The 21,139-nt window shown below is 34.3% G+C and overlaps 1 protein-coding gene across 1 annotated transcript; it reads left to right on the forward strand.

The window, feature by feature from the left end:
• Nucleotides 1–3,314: 3,314 nt before the first annotated feature.
• LOC128265233 (uncharacterized) lies at nucleotides 3,315–18,395 on the forward strand. Its single transcript, XM_053001111.1, has 5 exons — nucleotides 3,315–3,524; nucleotides 16,874–17,048; nucleotides 17,111–17,227; nucleotides 17,293–17,445; nucleotides 17,811–18,395. The coding sequence occupies exons 2-5, from the start codon at nucleotides 16,875–16,877 to the stop codon at nucleotides 17,913–17,915; spliced, it is 549 nt and encodes a 182-aa protein (XP_052857071.1). The 5' UTR covers nucleotides 3,315–3,524; nucleotide 16,874; the 3' UTR covers nucleotides 17,916–18,395.
• The last annotated feature ends 2,744 nt before the right edge of the window (nucleotides 18,396–21,139 follow it).

Raw genomic sequence — 21,139 nt, forward strand, 5'->3', positions numbered from 1 at the left:
TTGCAACCTGTAACCGAAATGCCTTATAATTTACCCAATTAAAAGCAATTTGCCAAATATGAAATTGTATTGCCAACTCGAGGAATTTTCCCAGCTTTGACCAAAATTGTATTTCGGCAAAAATGTTGCAAATGAATAAAAAGCAAAGCGACAGAAAAACAAAAAAAAAAAAAAACGGCAACGGAATAAAGGAAGGAGAACTTTTAGTTCGACAATCGAATTGAAATCTAACGAAAAGAGTACAACAAAAATTGCAATTCAACTTATACTGTTTTTGTTTTCCGAGTTTGGCATACAATTTTTTGTGCCTCTGTTGAAAAAATTAATATATTTTAAATATGCAGGGATATTGAGGAACAAACTTTCGTGGCGACAGGGGGAAGGGGGGGAGGTAGATGCCAGGTGGATCGAGAGCAAATGCAAAAACAATAATACGGAAAAGGCAGACAAATACTTAACAAATACGAAAAACCGACATTTTACCAACTGCATATTACGATATGCATATTTCATTTATGCCCAAAACAAATGCACAAATACGACTGCACAATACAGGGCCCACAGGGATCCTAATAAGTCCAAAATGATTCTCTGAAAAGGATAAAGATGCTCTCATATGGGTAAACTTTAATCGCATACATTTTTAACTTCAATTTGGCTAAAATAGTTTTCAGTTATATGTAATTTATGATTGAATTTCTTATATTCCTGATCTTTCATTATTATTTTTCAACGAAAATAGATACAAAAAAAGCAATAAAAATCCTTGGTGATGTTACTTTGTAATTTTTTTTAAGTTGTTTAAAAAAATATGTATTTTTTAGGCAAATAGTTAAGTTTTTGTTTACTTAAATTATCAACTAAATTCGGCTTTAATAGTTTTCAATTATAAGTCATTTATGTATGAATTTTGTCTATTCGTGATCTCTCATTATTATTTTTCAACAAAAGTATATAAAATGGTATAATATTCTTTAGGGATGGCCCATTTGTTTTTATTTTTAAATAGTTTTCTAAAACAATAAAGTATAATTCAGTTTTTGATTCCCTAAATTACGTTTTCGTTTGTGTTAGTTTAATTGAACTACATTGTTGTGTCTATTTGCCTGTTTAAAAATTCCAAAAACTGTCTGTGGTTTCTGTTACCCACGCACCCAAATGGGCGTGGCATGTGGGCGTTGCATTTGCATCTGTCGGCATTTATGCATTTAGTGCCATAAAAGTTTATCTGCAAAAGTGTCACTGGGTGTTCTTTTATTTTCAGTATTTTAATTAAATAAAAAATGTATTTGCTTACACAATAGCAGGAGGGCTTAATTAAGACCATTTTGTGCAATTTGGCTAACAATTATCCAACTCAATTTAAGTCTACACAATTACTTAATTAATGACATAAAAAAATTAAATAAATTGGTACAGGACTTTATCCGCAATTTATGGAAAAGCTGAAATGGATAACAAATTGACATTTAGTACATTTTGTAAGGTTTTTTTCGGGTATTCTATTGACTTATTATTTGTATTGGTTTGGTGGGTATATTAGGCTATTGGCTTAAAATAAATTAACTAGCCATAAAATTTAGTATTATATTTGAAATGATTCAAACTTTAAATGTTAATATTTATATTTAAAATTGGATTTCTTTTAAATACTTTTTTATTACTCCCAATATTTATTTCCAGTTCCAGACCCATTTTTATTTACCTTTTCGGCCATATGTGTTTGAAATAAATTTCGGTGAACTTTTTGCCTTTTCGGTTCCGGTTTTTAAATGTCGTTGCCCAAACTTACATCCGTAGTGAAAATGTTTTTATTTTGCTTAATTTTTAGCCGTTTGCTTTTTGGTCTCTTTTTTGGCGGCTGCCATTGTGATAAACATATCAAAAAATGTTTAGTTTTATCCGAAAAGCAAGTGCAAAAAATGTGTCGCTTTTAAGCATTTCCTTTTTTCATTTTTTGCACTATCATAAAAACGAAGGCAATTAAAAGTGGAAAGGGGTATTGTCTCTGTGTTTGATGGTGTTATCGCTATTGTTGTTATTGCTGTGCCTCCTGTCAAAACGTTTCAATTAGTGCGATTATTGCATAAACAACAGAAGCAACAAAGGCGGCTAAAAATCATTGCTGTCGCTTACTATTTTTAAAAAACAAATTGCTGGTTGGCTGGTTTCTTTCTTTATAAATTGCCCAAACGTTTTGTAAGTGTTTAGTTGAGTATTCGCTGGCCGTTATTTATTTTATTTCGATTTATTTGTCGTCCAGCTGAAACATATTGTTTTAAAAGGGCTAAAATCCTTTGTTTTTTAAAGAACAATGGCTTTGTATGCTTTTAATGGCCCCTCTAAATGGGTTCTTGACTCTCAAGTCGAGAAAAGTTCTGCATTAATCAGACTTTGAACTTCGGGGCCCCTGATTTCTGTTTCATATTTGTGATCCCATGGTGCGATTGTCCATTACCCAGGTGTTATGCAATGCCAGCAGCATTTAGCCGCGTCAGCTGAGCTCTTAACGTGGCTCTCTGTTGTTTTTGTTGTGCTCCGCAGCATTTGCAGCTTGTGCCGTTTACAGCGTTTACTTTACAGCTTCGAGCGGACAGCGCTGCCGCTGCCTCAGTCGACGTCTTGGTGACTGCACTTCTCAAGTCGGACTTGGCACAGTGGTTGCGTTTGCCAAAATATTATCATATTAATTTTTAAATTATCTGATATTTTCATATCTGAAGTATTTATAGTAAAATTACACATCAGCACACATTAATTTTATTATTTATTTATATTCAATAACACGATTTGGAAGATGAAGCTTAAAATACTTGTTGAAAATTAGTTTATAAAGATTATTTTAAGTTTAAGGCGCTGCTCTTTTGTAAAAACAACTAATATGGCACATAGTGTTAAAATTATTTTTGTGATCAAGAGCAACTGTACGTATGGGTAATATTATTGGAATCCAAAGCGTATGTGTAATATTATTTCAATAAAATTTTTATATATTTTATATATTATAATAATATTTGTTTTAGGTGTTTACCTAGCTAGCTACAGTAAATTGTATTTGTTGTGAATAAAATAAGTATTTTGTGAAACTTATTTGACCTCTGAAAACAAGCAGTTTGTGTAATTGCACTACGAATAATGATTTGTTCTCCAAGTTTGTTCACTGTGCCGGCGCCTCAGTTCGGTTCAGGTTTGGGCTCCGTACCGCCTCGTTTGGCTCTTTGAAACGGCCTCTGCCGCCGTCGACTGCGACGTCAGTTTAATGCTTTTTTTTGTAGTGTTTTTGAGGCTGCATAAAGTTTAAACAATTTGGCCGCCGCTCGTGTTTAGTTCTCTTTCGCGTGCGCCAAACCAAGTAACTGAGTTAACAAGTTGCCGACCAAAATAAATTTCAGTTTCGATTTCGATTTTTGTTTTCAAACCCATTTTAGTTTCGGTTTCCAATTCGATTGCTCTCAGCGCGAGTGTTATAGATCTATTTTGAAGTGCTCGATTGATTGGCCGATTGATTAGCGGGCCACGTGAAAGTGAGTTTCATTGTTTGTTTTTCCTATAATTTTTGTTGTATTTTTTATTGTATTTTTTTTTTTGTTTTTTTTTTATTGCCGCTGTGCTGCATTCCAAGTTACAAATATATTTTGGAATTTATGTTTTTTTTTGGCTGCGTGAGTTTGGCAAGCGGCGCAAACATTAACCCATGGCTGACCTCTGCCTTTTAACGCGTTGTTGGGCAAGGATTTTAACGAGTGTGTGTTGAAAAAAGTATGCGAAAAAGTGTGTAATGGAAATTGGTAAATTGAAAAACAAAGTACTTGCCATATTGACTCTAAACACTTTAAATAATAAAATGTTTGAGTGCTGAAGTATTTTTAAAACTATTTTTTTGCCTGTGCGTTCTGTGACAATTTTCAGAAATACTCTGCGACTATTCTATTAAAGAAATTATAAAAGTTCAAAAAAAAAAATAATCATAAATGTGAGTACTTAATTTTTCATTTATAGAATTTTTTTTTTTAAATATAAAATGTGTTCTGTGATTATTTTTAAAAATACTCTGCGACTATTTTTGTTTTATGTGTTTTGCATTTAACTGCAATAACTATTCAACAATGTATAACCATTGATTTCAATAAAATGTAACTAATTGTGTTAAACCATACTGAAATTAATTTGTTATGATTAAATCGAGTGAAATTTTAATAAGTCACAACAACACCTTGAAAAGGCTATAAAAACATGCATATATCGGCAGTTTTTCAATAAATGCAACGCATTCATTTTGCCTCTATTAACCACTTAAAGCCGGTTTCCCTTGCTCCAGTTTTTGGGGTCTCATGGAGTTCGACAGGTGAACATCGCACATCGCCCAGATAACAAGATATAGTCAACAAGTCCCACGAAATCTTCAACGGCCTTGAAATGCTCAAAAGCCGAAAGATCAACAGAAACAAAATTCCATAAAAAAGCGAATAAACAACAAATGGTAGGGGCTGAATTTTTGGTGAATTTAAAATCGGTTTTGCTGCGGTTTCTTCTTTTGAAGGCAGTTGAAGGCAGCGACGCATGCGCAGCGGCGTGTAAACAATAGTGACCCAATTACCTCATCTTGGGGCGCCCCTTCTTCAAACTGCTGCCTGCATCGGCACACTGCAGTTGGTTATGCAACATGCGAGGGAGATTAACAGGCAGTATGCAGTGGCGAATATGTGCAATTTGTGCAAATTAATAGGCCCCACATCTCGGGTAAAAAAGACAGGGGGCTTTTCCAGTTACGCAGCTTGAGGAAATGTTGCAGGGGGAAAATCTGCCTGCCACATGAGACGTGAAACTTCCCGAAACTACAGCAAAAATCAATCAAAATTAATTACACTACAAAGGATATTGTTTTTGCACAAGTAAACTAACTAACAATATGCTAAGATAACACCAGTAATTGAAATACACTTTCACCAAATTAACGATGCTTGATTATAATTAAAAGAAAATTTATTTAATGATTCAGCCTGTTGCAGTCAAATATTTGTTATTTATAATATCTTAATCTTTGTTTTCCATTAAAAAGTGTGCAATCTGCAGACATTCAATAATTTTATTATAAAATGAAACAAGGCTTTCTGTCATCTTAAAATGTTTCAACACCCATAAGAGCATAAAATTTATAAATAAATAAATTGTTACAATTGCACATACTTATATAACAATTAATAAAGTACCTTTATTTGTATGTTAAGTTATTTTAGTTATTGAAATAAATTAAAACAATATATTACGGAATAAACCAATTAAAAGATTATTAATTAAACTGATGTACGTAAATATATAAACTAAAAAAATACTTGGTATATATATATTTTCATTAAAGATTATTCAAGCAAGGTTTTAAAGCTTATATATCTTATCTTATAAAATGTTTCAGCATCAAAAAGTGCATACTTTAAATTTATTAATTAATTTGTTACAATTACACAGATATAAAAATTGCCAAAGTACCTTTATTTGCTTGTTAAGTCAATACAGTTGCTTACACATTTCCCAACGCAAAATACCATTACCTTCGGGTGCGAATTAATCATAGTTTCTGTGAAACCGACAGCAACTCCCCCCGAAAAAACAGGCCCACAAAAATTCAATTGGCTCGTTGACCAATTGAATGTTAATCAAAAGCCAACTTCTCTGGGCCAAAAAGCGTGGAAACAACTCGGCCCTCGCCCATCAATTACCACCTGTCAATGTCGACTGTCTTCTTCTCTTACCGGTTTTTTTACATTTGCGGCCAAAAGCGACAATTGTCAATTGGCCGAAAGAATCCAGCCGAAAATGATCAGAGAAATCCACTGGAGTTTGGCAAGAGCTGCGAATGACCTTGGGCTGGTGGAATGGGGTGTGGGGGGAGGAGGGAAGGGGGTTTGTCGCTTGAGTTTTTGGTATGAAAGTCAAGGTCGCGCTTTGCTTGATAGTTGGTTCATGATTAGCATTTGCTATTGTTGTCTTTTCTCAATTCCACTTTGAGGGCTTATTTTTATTGCTTATTGTTTTGTATTTTTTTTTGGTTTTTTGTTTTTTGTCAAGCGCATTTTATGAGCGTCATCGGCATGGCGGCAGATACAAATTGATTAGCCAAGGGAAATATTTATACTGGCAAACAAAAACGTTTAACATATATTGAACATCTGCCTGCCTGGTCGCAGCTATATTTAGACAAATATATTTTTTTAGGTATTCCTAAGCGAGCAAAAGCTGTAAGAGCTTTGATATTTGCCTATGTCTATAAAAATCAAGAAAAATAATAAAGTTATTATAGATTAAATAAATGCAAGTTTGTAGAATACTAATTATTTTTATTTTTTTTTATTTATTAAGTAAAACTGTTTTATATAATAGTTAGAGTAATTAGAATACTTATTATTATTGTGATTTGTTTTGTATTTATTATATGAAACTGTTTTAGAGAAGGGCAAGCTATTATTAAAACAAATAGTTACGATTATAGAGTACTAGCTACTGTGGCCATCGACTCTTATAAATTATTTAAATTAATTGAAAATGGTATGCAAACCAAAACTTAAGTTTTGCGGTGAAAGTGGCACACTAAAAATACTATTATTAAGAGTTTATGGGCTCTGTTTGGTCCTCTATGATTATTTTTTTAACCTATTTGTATTCCTGTTTAAAATACGCGTCGAAAGATATCCAACTTGCTTGGATCGAATCCTCCGTTCCAAAGTAGTTCAAAAAAATTAATTTTTCTAGTTTTTAAAATTTAAATTTTGGGGCCCCTGTTTGTCGGCTTATTCTTGTTTTATTGAACTCGAATAGCTTATGAAATCAGCAAGATAAAGCAAAACTTCTTAACAAAAATAGCTAGTTTGGCGGGAAGCAAGCTAGAAAATGCTACAATTTGTACACAAATTAGCTAGTTTGGCTTAAAACCAGCTAGGAAAAAGCTAAAATGGTCCTAATGAAAACATTGTTAAAATGTATTTATGTTGTCAAATGCTTTTTAGCCACCAAATTGATACACCAAAATCTGCACAACTTTTTTCAATTTTTTTTTTGTTTATTTTTTTTAAATATGTATTAATATAAAATATATTTTGTACCCATTCGACTCATACCTTTTTTTAATTTGTATATTTATATTTAAATTTAAGTATATTAATTGACTTTAAAAATTCTTTAATTCTATTTATATGTGAACAAAAATGAACTTGTATACTTTCCTTAGAATACATTATATATAAATAAATTAGATATTTTACATATATTTTTATTCTTCTGATAAGCCTTATGATTCAGCGAAGCTACAAGTGAGCTTTTCTTAGTAAATACCCACACATTTTTATGAGAGAAAACACTTTGCGAGGCATCCAAAGCAAGACGTGGCCGGGGTTTATTAAGTGCATAACTTGAGTTGGAATCTTAACTAGTTTCGGTTTTCATTTGCCCGCCTTTTGGCATATCTCTGCCTTCGTTTATAGCCCATTTTGGTGTGTGGGAAACCGACAGATGCAGTGGAGATATGGCAGAGCATTATAAAATCGTTGGACCAACAAATGTGTTTATGCAGCTGCAACGAAAAATTAGGAGCAATCGTAGAGTGCGGGTTCTTACCCAGAGGGGGTGGATTAAAACATATATACGAATAGGAAGGATAACTTAAAGTGCTTCCCCACGAAAACATGGCCATATCAATATGTATGTTTTATTTATTGACTTGCTGGGCATCCTCGCTGCAGGATGCCGCTTTTTGACAGTTGGCACGTAGCCGGGGCCCAAGACGATGGGGCGTATACGTATTATGAGTTATGAGCTCGCCTCGACGATCACGTATACGCCCCCTATGGCTGGCTAGGCACCCCGCTGCCCTGCTCCCGCTGCCACTTAAAATAATGTTGATGCCAGACAATTAAATAGAAGGCCCCCTCGATTGCGAATTTAATTACAACTGTAAACAGTTTTTCTCTAAATTCCTTTATTTGCACCACCCCCCAAACCAAACCAAACAAAACCAAACCAAACAAAACAAAACCATTTTGAATGCCATATTTTGTATTTTCCCTAGTTGTTTTCCTTAGTTTTTTGCAGCCAGCCATTAGCAGGGGAAAAACTAAAGAGAAAATTGGCGGAAAAAAAGGGTACGCGCTGAGAAAAGCAATTTTCCGGTTGAGTTTACAAATGGCGGGCGCGGCCAGCGCTGAAAATAAATGACATATCACAGAGTCTGGTCACCTTTATGCGATGTCCAAAGTAAACACATGAAAGCAATGCGACAGGGGTGTGCGAAAGGGGGGCTTCACTGTATCCTTGTTTGTTTGTTTGTTTGCCTCCGTGTGTGTGTACTCCTCAGTTATGCATGTGTGTGTGTGTGTGCCTTGTGTGTATTTGGGTGTTTGCGGTCCTGTTTTGGTGCTGGCCTGTGGTTTACTCGCTCGGAATTCAGCTGAAGCCCTATATTTAGCTTTGATTATATTAAATGGAATCAAGATTCCGATTTTCGTGGGCATTCAACTAGATTACAATTTAATTCTTGTGTTATTTGGTTTAGTAAACAACAGTTACTTAGTTATTTTCCTTTAATTTAATATATAGCTTATATAAGCATTACCTAGCAAAAGTATAAGTAAATTTACCCCTATTTTAAAATATAAAATGCACACAAAATAAAAAGGTTAAGGATCCGCACATTTTCCTACCCATTTAACGTATGCCTTCGCCCCCTTTTGTTTATATTTTTTCGGGAAATATTTGCCCTTCTCCCTTCTGGATATCAATAAATGGTTGCCATTCATTTTCGGGCAACTTTTGTAGCCCTGGTAGTTGGTGTTGTTTACAAGAGAAAACACACACCAACACACCGACACACCCACATCCAAAAAATACACCCACAGACAGACAAACACACATTCCCGAGGACAGTTATGAATGGCAATCCATTCGCTTAATGGAATTTCGTGTTGTTTAACTTTTACGTGGCGCCCGAACAGGAACAGGGGGTTAGCATATGTGTATGTGTTTGTGTCCTTGGGTCAGCTGGGGTCGCTTCGAACCACCCACCATCCTCCTATCTAGCCAACATCATCGTAAAGCTTTATTAGCATTTATTATGCAAGACTTTGCCTCGGTCAAGTTTGTGTCTCTGTTTTAGTTTTATGATCGCTTCCGACTCGACACCTAACCTACCCCTTAACCCCCCAAAGCCCCTAGCCGCTCCACTATTAACCCCTGTTGGCCAGGTTTTAATTTCAATAAACGCACATTTTATGACTGCTCAGGTTTATGGCCACGTTGGATTTATTTATTTTTCATTACATTATGCCAAGTGCGAGGGGCCCAATCTGCGAAACTCTACGGGTCGAAGCCATTGCGGGGCGGGGGTGTAATGGGGTAAGGGGTTCATGTGTGTAATCAACAAAAATTGCCAAAATGTAACTCGATAATTTCGCTTACACACACAGCAATGCACACACTAAACCAAAAACAGAAATCGAAACTCTGAAACCGAAACTCGAATTGCCAAAATGGAAATCGAATTGCAGCACGGAAAATGCTGTATTCTGGATGTGAATTAGGGGGAAATCGGGAAATCGGGGGAAAGGGGAAGAAGGGGGTAAAGGGAAAGGCGGGGTAAATGCATTTTCAGGTGGACAAATGTGACAGTGTGTGCGTACTCGAGTGCCAGTGTGCGGCAGTGACAAATGTTGATAAGATGCCATCGATTCGCATAATTTATGCTGCCACCATGGCGCCACAGTGCGCTGCAAAAGTATGCCTACAGATTGGGGGAAATGACTGCACTTTTACACCATTCCCTACTTAAAAACGCAGAACTTCCTCTTCTGAAATTAGATTTTTAAGTGTCTTCTTAGACTGTTTTAAAATTGTTTCTTAAAAACAGAAATAATAATGAATAATCAGAATTTTTAATTAAATAAATCAAAAGTTACCAATTGTTTATAAAAAGTCTTAGGCTCCTTTGAAAAATATTTAGAATATAAATGCCAAATAAAGCTAAATTCCAGAACTTGAAGTAAAGAATTTCGATTTTTAAGTGAGAATTGTTGTCTTATTCATCTGTACTTTCAAATTGGTTCTTAAAAAGAGGAAATAGAAAATAACTGTAGCCCTCAAAATCCATAAGTAAATAAATTAAGTTAATTAAATAAAAAACTGTTTCATTTTTAAAAGTTTTTAATTTTTTCTAAAGAGTCTTAAACAGGTTTGGCAACTATTTTAGAGTGTATATGCAATATGCAATGCTTTAAAATCTTTTACAAATAATAATAGCAATAAAACTTATCAGTTAAAACATAAGTGCTGTTGTATTTTAATTGTAGGTAAACATTGCCATTTTTAAATGATTAACCTATTTACAAATATTTCAAAATAATCATGTTTTTTTACCAATTTAGAATATATAGAAAATGTATATATTTAATATATTGATACATTTTTTTTTTAAGCTGTAGTTTATTTAATTTTATAGCTCATGAGAGTTGTAGTCTAACTTTTATGGGTCACGGTAGCCCCTTCGGGAATATTTCCTGGGACACCCACTCGAACACACATGCATACACTTGGCCACACACGCATGCCCTCCACACACACACACACACACACAAACAATGGCAACATATCAAGGACATTTAAATCGCTCTTAAGTCTCGTTTAATTGGTACTTAGCATGCAAATGCAAAATGAGGCGAGATCCGAGGCAGCAATTGTCGCACTGTCTGTCTCGCTCAGTCTGTATTGCCCTCTCTTTTCCCCGCTCCTTGTGAGCTTACTCCTTGTCGGTGTGTGTGTTTGTGAGTGTATGAGTGTGATGGGGTATGTGTATCATTAGATACATGGACAATATGCCAGGCACTTCGTCAGTTTGAGTTGCTTTCGTTGTCTCAGGCGGAGAAACCCTTTCTCCTCACTTCTTCTTACTTTCTCCCCTTTCCCCATTTCTCCTTTCTCCCAAGTGTGTTCGCCTTTGTTCAAGTGTGTGTTTACCAACACAAGAACACAATGAGAATTTTGGCAACACAGAGAAAATCAAACAAACGCAAAGTTGCTTAAGATCTTTTAATTTGGTTTTGTGCAGCTAAGATCCTTTTTTTTAAACAAAAGCTACGAAAAAAAATATTAAATTTTTATTTTAGAAGCTTTTCTGTTAAATCTTATATATAATTTTTAATTTAAATAAGCCTAAGAAAAACTTAACTAGATTTGTTTTGTGGCTTGCAGCAAAATTACTTACAAAATTACAGCTTTTATTAAAATTTACAAAGTTTTACATATATCAAAAAGGTTGTTTATTTCCCCTAATCGCTGCTTACGTCTTAGACAATATATATAAAAGTACATAATATGATCTAAAAATAAATAATTCCCTACTTTTCTCTCAGTGCATCCAAAGCAATGCTTGAGAGAGCGCTGAGAATCGAAACGAAACGAATCGCATCGAATCACATTGCATTGCATTGCATCAAATCAAATTTAATTGAAATGCCATGCAAAAATATTTTGAGAGCAGAGACGAAAATTGATTGATTTTTGGCTAGCCATCGAAAAGTCCGATTTAAATGCCATGCCCCCGTTTCTCCACCACCGCCCACCACCACTCATTGATATAATTACAAAGTTTTGTTGGCCAGTTGATGAGCCAGTTGGAAAACATAATCAAGAATGCGATTCTGCCGTTCGCCATCTCGCTTCCACAGCCGAAAAAGTTTTAATTTCAAATGAAGTTTGAACAGGATGGGGGGATGGGCAATAAAATAATCAAAGCGTGCACTAAAGTGCAACGAGAATTGCCGAAAAACTGGTAACAAAAGTAAGTAAAGTGAAGAAGAAAGGCAGAACGAAAACGGGGTGGCGATGCCACCATCCAAATAGTGGAAAAAGCCAAAAGGCATTGGCCAAAAAAAGGGGGTAGAATATGGTATCAAAGATATGCTGTTAATTAGGTGACATTTTTTTTATATTATTTAATGCATTTTTTCCTTATACCATAATAAAATATATATATTTAAAAATAAGGAACGCTAAGGCCTATTTTAAAATGGTTTGACTTCAGCTTAAAAACAATTTTTAAAATATTTTGAATAATTTTTGTTTGCAATTTAAATTAATTAAAAATAATGTTTAAGTAATGGTAGTATTCAATTTATGATATAAACAATATTTAACGATTGTTTTTCTTAATAAATAAATAAAATAAGAAAATCGAATGTAAATTTAAAAATTACATGTTTTCAGCTTAAAATTATTAAAGTAATTTGAATAATTGTTTATTGCAATATTAATGATTAAAAAAAAGTTGTTACCAGTTTTTGACTAGTTCATTATTCACATTTTGGGTTTTTCATCTCACAGGGTATTTGGGCATTGATAAAGAGGTTTTCCCAGCTGCGGACCAGTGCAAATTTACCTGAAAACAGGGAGTGAAAGCGGTGGGAAAGGCAGGAGGGTTGGGCGAAAGCAGTCGGTAGGGTGGACAAACTAAACTGAAAATCTAGTCGAAAAACTGGCAAAGTTGCGAAAAACGGAAGCGGGACAACCAAAAATGCCAATGCCGTTAGTTGAGGCGTAATGAGGGGGCCAACCAGAGGGAGACAGGAGATGGGCGGTGGGAAAGGGAAACCTATTATGCGCCATTAGGGCATAATTAAAATACTCCAAGCAGCAGCAGCGACAACAAATGCAGCCAAGATGCTGATAATGACAACACGCTGAAGGAAAAGTACCCAGTGGCAAGGAGAAAAAGTAATCGAAAGAAAGCGGAGAAAGGCAAAAGAAAGCAGTAGAGCGGCGACAAAGTCGCCAAAGCAAACAGAAAAAGGCCAGTCGTAAGAGACGGAGAATATGGCCCGAAAAGAGGCAAAGGATATGGCCGAAAAACACATAAGGGGTGAGATAAGGCCAAGGCTAAGAACAAAATTTACAAATATCCTATTTAAGGGCTTATTGTAAATGCAATTTAAGATTTTAAAAATCTTAAAATAAATGTATTTTTTAAATAACTTTTGAACGAAGCATCGGATCCAAGCAAGTTGGATCTTAAATACTGACGCGTATTTTTAACAACGAACTGGAGCAACTGTCCCCAAGAGCTTCAATTTAATTACACTTACACAGCCTTTTCTATTGAACCAATTAATTATTGTAAAGCCTTGGTATGCACTCCAAGTTTTTTGGCGATACTTAAATTTTTTTTTGTTTTGACAAATAAATTTTTGTAAAGTAATTTTCCATTAATTCAGTCAGTTAGCTCGAATCTTTATAAAAACATTTTATATATTTAATTGAATGTATATTTATACAAATGTTAATTACAAATTTTTTTAAAATATTTTGCAACTATGTTTTAAACCAAATGTGTCCTTCTTATTATGATTTTCGCTCGAACACTAATATTTTGAATGGAACTGTATGCAACGTGCTGTCCACTTCCCATGGAATTAGCCATAATAACTTCAAAAAGGGCTTCACAGCTTCCCTTTTGGTTTTGGACACTCTCTGCCCCTTTAGGCTTTTTCATTTTGTTCCTTTTTTTTACTTTTTGCACATCCCCCTATCAATCTGTGCAATGAATTTTAGCAATTAAGCAATCACTTCGCACATATGCAAAGCAATTTTTGGAATTGGGCATGCGATGAAGTGAAACTTGGGCTTGGGCTCCAAAGACGCTGGCAAAACTCAAGTGCACTTCCCACTTCGCAAAACTCGTCTCAACTCAACTCGACTCGACTCAATGAAATGTTTGTCTGTTATATGTACCGATTCGTTTCGTTTCGTTTCCTATTTTTTTTTTTTTTTTTTTCGTGGGCTGGGTTAAAAGTGGGTGGAGATCCTTCTGCTTTTTCTGCTGATTGCCTTACGCTACAACAGGCAATCTATGGGAATAAAGATATGCATATGTGTATGTTTACCGTGTGTGCGTGTGTGTGTGTGTGTGTGTGAGTCATGCATTTTTATGGCATTGCTTTTTGGGGCTAAGGGCTTGGGGGTGACGGGGGGTTTACGCTCTCGAAAAAGCAAAAGTTTTCACTTCAAGTACTTTTTTCGCTCTGCTACTCGGTGTTTTTCTTTTTTTATTCGGCAATTTGCTGGCGTTGTTGTTGTTATTATTGTTGTTGCTGCATCATCATTCGCCTGGCAAAAGAGTTTGAGCTCTTGAGTAGCATTAAAGCATCAAACGATTGTCTACGGAGAGCCAAAGGCAATTGACTTCTCCTCCGCTCAACGATACGATACCGGGGAATACTATATGTGCAATAGGGGTTTAGTATGGTAAAGGGGGTCACGGGTGGTCCGAAATTGGTTGCCATCGTAGCGGGAAAATGTGAGGAAAATGACAAACCCTCTGCTATTTAAAATATATAACCAACAAATCTTAAAGAAATTATCCGTTACCCAAAAAAAATCTAAAACACTAGTTATAGTTATTACATGCTTAGCCTTTATGTTAATAAAATATATGAAAAATAAGAATTACTTTAATGAGGCTTGGAAAATACCACTTAAAGTAATTAAATGCAAAATATTAATAAATTATTTAATTTAATTTAAAGTATTTAAATAAGCCATCTTAAAAGCAACAGAAATAACCATTTACATAAATAGGATTTTTTGTTACAGACTATTTCTTGAGAAATCATTGTTTAATTAATTGAAAATTGAGAAACACATTATAGGGCTTACAAAATACGTATATGTAGTTGTTAATATTAACAATAATAAAATAATACACTCCGTTCGTTGTAATTTCGGTGCTACAATTTTTTATTGGGAATACTATTCAGCTGGCTTGACCCCCAACCCCGTGGACGGAAAATTGATACCCCATCAATCAGATTTTCCTGCGTGATGGTGAAAATGAAGTGCCAACGTTTTCGGCAAGTGGCCAACATTCCAATCAAATGGGCCAATTCCGCCGTAAGCTGCTCAAATAGCCACACGGAAAGAAATATTCCAAAAATTGAGCACCAAGAAAAGACAACCTATATTGAAGTAGCAACTACATTATCTAATTTGTGTATGCAAAAATGTAGTTTGCTTTAATTACATTTAATTTAACAAACGATAGTGCAAATGTGGAATGAGAGGAAAGCCAACAAAGCCCTGCAAGTGATACAAATGATTTTAATAATATTTTTACACATTTTGCGCAATTTATTCTGGCTATAATTTCATCAATACTGCACACTGCACTTTTATCCCTCTCTCCAGCTGAAGAGGTCATTGCATTTTCAATTGCGGCATAGTCGGGCACAAATGCTGCAAAATGTAGCAAATATAATATAATCATTGTATATTTTCCCTATTTTTTTCTTAGTTTTTTGTTTTGTTTAGCCGGGGTGGCATTGAAATAATTTAAATTATTTTCGCATTGCATTGGAAATTATGGGCAAACAATTAAGCGGACAGTTTTTGGCCTTTGCCGGTGGCCAATTGCTGTTTTCTATTAACTCTTTTGGGCCAAAGGGGCTTAAATACGGCAAAAACACACAGCCACGGCCGCATTGTGACATTAAATGGTATTTGAATATTTTTGCGTATTGCGTTCGAACGGCAGAAATGCAATTAAAATGTAAAAATTTATTAAGCTACTTTGGCAATTTTCCTAATTACGCGCATTAAAAATAAACATTGAAGTTGAAAAAAGTGTGCATTTTACACAATTTGCGATGGAGTTTCGCAAAGCAGCGCAAAAGTTGACTAAATATTGCAAATTTGATTGTCACACAATTTCCACTGCATACTTTCAGGGGAGCTAAATATTTTCCGTCCTGCAGCAATTATGCCAAGGGAAAAACTGTTTTCGCATTTTATACCCGACGAAATGGACAATTATTTAAATAAAGCTGGAGATTTGTTTAGGATGTAAAAAAGGGCGAATTCCTTAAACAAAAAAGAACAATTAAGACTGTTTTATTGTTTTTGTAAGTCTTTTAGATGTCTTCATTAGGCAAAGCCTTTTTTAAATCCAAATTGCAATAGAGTTAATTATTCAACTTTACATTTTTTTTAATATTTTAAGACCTTAGGAAAGAAAGAAAGCAAGGACCGTAAATATTAATTATTAATTTGTTCGAAAAAAATATAATCGCAATCAAATGATTACTTTTCGATTATTATTCAATCGCTCACAAAATTACAAAAAAAAAGTATTTTTTAATAAGGTTAATTCATTTAATAAGCTAACAAAACAATATATATCAATAATGCTGCACGAATAAAGTTATCCCCAAAAATTTAGCTTACAAATTTATGAACATTTTAGACACCTAAAATACTAAGAATCACAGATTAAAAATTATTTTCTGGTCATAAACAAATTATTTAAAAATAATTATTATCAATGATTGCGGTACATGTAATAATAATATAAATGTATAATTAATTAATTTTTTAATAGTAAAATATATAATGTTAAAACTAAAAGTTTACGCGTAAGATTCCTACTGCTTTATGAATGATAATAAAATATTATCAAGATTGTTTTATAAATTTCAAATTTAAATATATTTTAAAACCAATGGAACCTTTTTGTATAACTCCTATTCGAAGCATTTGTTGGTGATTTTTTCGACGCAATTCGTTGAAATGCGACGCATTTTATTATTGACCTCTCTTTTCGCCATATTCCCCATTTCCCATTTCCCCTAGCAATTTTCATTTCAATTTCGCTTTCGGTGGCCGCTGTTCTCCTTTTTGAGAGCTGTCGGCGAACATGATTTATGCACCGCCTCTGCGGGGGCGTGTCTCTTCTATTGCTGCCGCTATTTCACTGGCCGTTGACAGAATCTGCCAATGATCGATGCAATTTGCAATGGATTAATCACGCAAAGAGCACTGCAATAATAAAGCGTTTGTGTTTTTACAGCATGCAATTCATGGCAAATAAAACCCTGATAATTGGTGGCATTCTGCTAATGGGACTGGTTTTGGTTCTGGCCAAGGATCACAGCCTCGAGAATGCTCCACATATCAGACACAAGCGCGGAATCTTCTGGGACTTCTTTCAGAAGATGGTCATCACTAAAAACCTAATTGTGGATGTGAGTTGTAGTACTTATTTTACCGTACTTTACTTTTGAAACATTTTAAATTCAATTTCTAGCAATATACGGATACGCGAAATACCCTAAACGATATATACAATACTGTAAACGAACAGTTCAGTGACCCAGGTCCCGATAAGCCCACCAGTCGTCCCAGGGTTACGACTGAGAAAACTGTGAGTCTTGGATTGAATTATTTAAGATTAAATTCTATATGGGGCATATATCTTTCAAACAATAGTCCATCAGTGGAGAGGAGAGTGGTAGCAACAGCGAGGAACCCACCACAACGGAGGCCTTCCAGATTTCTCGTTACGAACTGGGTCGCATCCTGGGCAGAAACTACCGGGGTCTTCAGAAATTGGCCATGAGCGAGTTCAACACTGCCCTGAACGTAAGTTTCCTTTGGTAATTATAGATATTAATTAAATAGAAGCACAAATGAATTATTTACAATTTCAAAAAAAAAATATTTTTCTAAACAAATATTTTAGACCAGCAAAAAGACAATTTATATAACAGATTTGAAAATATTTATATTTAAGTCAAAGGGTAACAGTGGCCTTAACTGGAGTTCTTTAATATTATACATTTTATGTAATATAATAAAACAAACAACAACAAAAAATATATATATTCCTATAATATTATTCTATAATAATATCATAATACTATTCTATCACAAAACCAGTCTTTTCATGTATGCCCAATTGCCAAACAAATATTTAAGTCTTTAACATATATTTTTCCATTTTGTAGGCCACCAAGTACAATCTGGCTGAGTACAAGTCGGAGGCGGACAAGCAGTTTGCCAACAGTTTGGCCGTCGAAAAGAAGAACAAGCTGAAGAGTCTCAAGGGCTGAGCCACGCCCACTTCTCCAGTATCTAGTATCCCCAGTTATAGTTATCACTGTGATAAAATGATGACCGTTGCCTATTTATTTGCTCTTCTCCCCACAAATGTATCGAATAAAATGCGGCTGGGGAGTGTCCCCAAACGCATACGGATTGTGTGTCAAATTAAAAAGTTTTCTCTCATTATTTTATTGATAAACTTTTAAGTTAAAAAAGCGGTACCGCAAAAAGAAAAGTGAAAAACGAACAGCAAAACAAAAGGAAGGAAAAGAATGAAAATGAAAACATTGTAAGACGGAAAAGCTGCTGGGAAAAACTACTACATACATAAAATGAAGGTCTTTTGTGGTTTTTTATTGGTATATATTTATTAATTTTGTTTATAGCTTAAACTATAATTAAATCAATTTAAGAAAAATATGAGAGTCAAGAAAAAAAGGTATTACTTGATTTGTTTAAATTTTAAATGTTTTTTTTTCAAATAAATAAGCATACTTTGATATGGAAAAATTTAAATTTTGTACTACTCAATACACATTTTTCCAAAATAACATCAAAAAGTTTTCTATAGGTATTTTTTATATTTTAATAGCTTAAATTATAGTTAAATCAATTTGAAAATAAATGTATGTCAACTATAGAAAAATATAAGTTTTACTAGATTTATTAATATAGACTTATTAAACATTTTTATATCATAATTTTTTTTTAAGTAAATGGAAAATATATATTTTGTAGTCCACAATACACATTCCAGTGAAAATAAATTCCAAAAGGGACCCCCATCTTTTCCTCGCCCACATGACTGCAACTTTGTGCTGGCTGAAATCGAAGTAAAGTTGCAAACAAATCCAAAAGGCAAAACTTACTAAAATACAAAGACAGTTTTGGGTCTCTGTCTGCCCTCTGCAGGATCTGCTTTCTCCTTTCTGCTTTCTCCCTTTCTGCTTTCTCCCTTGGCCGCCGCATAGTTAGCAGAAACCACTAAAAGTGTCATAATTCGATGCCCATGAGATGGCTGTCTCGAAAGTACGTTGGCCGACAAAACTTTGGCGGTAATGACTGTCGTTCCCATAGCTCCCCCCGCCACCCTTCCAAACAGCCTGGTGGTGGTGGTGGTGGTGACGTGGTGCAACTGTGCGTATGAGCAACCTGCCTTGTCTGCAAACTTCTGCCGGGGGAAAACAACGGCAAAGCCAAAAAATACCAGGCGAATGCTCGCCAGCCGGAAACTTATCGAAAATGGCGAGGAGTTGCAGCTGCAGCCGCCAGGGGGAATATCTCTCAGATAAACAGATTCGCCTACACTTTAATATTTATTCCACAGTTTGATTATCCTGGCGGACGAATACTATAGCGTGTCCATTGGGAAACTACATATTCAGTTCAAGTTGTTCCTTGGCATGGCAACAGCCAAATGCTGTTTAAATTGTTGCTATATATTATTATTACCAGCCAACAAATTGTTTTTTTTGATGGGTGGAATATTTTGCCAGCTGTACAAAACAGTCATTCTTATGGCTATACGTCTAATTTTGGCCAAGTTACAACAAAAAGACTTTTTGGGATTTTGTTTTTTGCCAAGTCTCCAATAACCCAAAATAAAACACCTATATAAAGTTGGTTTTTGTATCAAAACCCTGGAAAGTCTAATACATCGGTGTCAAAGGATGGAATGTCATACATCAATGAATTCGTCATTAAATTCTCAATCAAATGACATTGGCAGCTAAAATTTTTTTCCATTTTTCTAATATACGCAAAAAATTATGATGTACCCCCTTATCAAAAAAGTCAGAAATTTGGACATAAATAATTTTTTTCGAAAACGTTTTTTAAAATTCCATTTTTTTGTCAATACTAAATAAATTATTTTCAATCGATGGATGGATGGCAATTTCTGCAAAAAATGATGATGTAATCCCAAAAAACACATTAAAACTTGGTTTTTGTGTCAAAACCCTGGGAAATAATGGTTTAATGTTGGAATGTCATACACCGTTGAATTCGTAATAAAATTTCCAATCGAATGGCATTCACAGTTAATTTTGTTTGAAAAATCGCCAAAAATCCCAAAAAACACATTAAAAACTTGGTTTTTGTGTCAAAACCCTGGGAAATAATGGTCAAATGTTGGAATGTCATACACCGTTGAATTCGTAATAAAATTTCCAATCGAATGGCATTCACAGTTAAAATTTTTTCAGATCGTCAAATTTCTGCAAAAAATGATGATGTACCCCCTTACAAAAAGTCAGAAATTTGGACATAAATAAAGTTTTCAAAAAACGTTTTTCAAAATTCGGTTTTCATGTCAAAACTAAATTAATTATTTTCAATCGATCAGGGATGGATCGCATAGGTTGCCAGCTGTTCAAAATAGCAACTCTTTTGATTTTGGGTCTTATTTTGGCAAAGTTACAACAAAAAGACTCTTCAGAAATACTTTTGTTTGAAAAATCGCCAAAAATCCCAAAAAACACATTAAAAACTTGGTTTTTGTGTCAAAACCCTGGGAAAGAATGGTCAAATGTTGGAATGTCATACACCGTTCAATTCGTAATAAAATTTCCAATCGAATGGCATTCACAGCTAAAATTTTTTCAGATTGTCAAATTTCTTCAAAAAATGATGATGTACCCCCTTACAAAAAAGTCAGAAATAAATAAATTTTTCAAAAAGTAGTTCAAAATTCGGTTTTCATGTCAAAACTAAATTAATTGTTTTCAATCGATCAGGGATGGATGGCATAGGTTGCCAGCTGTTCAAAATAGCAACTCTTTTGATTTTGGGTCTTACTTTGGCAAAGTTACAACAAAAAGACTCTTCAGAAATAATTTTGTTTGAAAAATCGCCAAAAATCCCAAAAAACACATTAAAAACTTGGTTTTTGTGTCAAAACCCTGGGAAATAATGGTCAAATGTTGGAATGTCATACACCGTTGAATTTGTAATAAAATTTCCAATCGAATGGCATTCACAGCTAAAATTGTTTTGCATTGTCAAATTTCTGCAAAAAATGATGATGTACCCCCTTACAAAAAATTCAGAAATTTGGACATAAATAAAGTTTTCAAAAAACGTTTTTCAAAATTCGGTTTTCATGTCAAAATTAAATTAATTATTTTCAATCGATCAGGGATGGATGGCATAGGTTGCCAGCTGTTCAAAATAGCAACTCTTTTGATTTTGGGTCTTATTTTGGCAAAGTTACAACAAAAAGACTCTTCAG

Source organism: Drosophila gunungcola, unplaced genomic scaffold (genome assembly GCF_025200985.1).
Source record: "Drosophila gunungcola strain Sukarami unplaced genomic scaffold, Dgunungcola_SK_2 000103F, whole genome shotgun sequence".
Taxonomy (NCBI): domain Eukaryota; kingdom Metazoa; phylum Arthropoda; class Insecta; order Diptera; family Drosophilidae; genus Drosophila; species Drosophila gunungcola.

What these genes read in the sequence shown, in the direction of transcription:
- LOC128265233 (XM_053001111.1), top strand. Translation starts at nt 16,875, where the DNA reads ATGCAATTCATGGCAAATAAAACCCTGATAATTGGTGGCATTCTGCTA. An exon ending in CTAAAAACCTAATTGTGGAT is followed by an intron (nt 17,049 to 17,110) that starts GTGAGTTGTAGT and finishes TTCAATTTCTAG; the next exon opens with CAATATACGGATACGCGAAA. An exon ending in AGTTCAACACTGCCCTGAAC is followed by an intron (nt 17,446 to 17,810) that starts GTAAGTTTCCTT and finishes TCCATTTTGTAG; the next exon opens with GCCACCAAGTACAATCTGGC.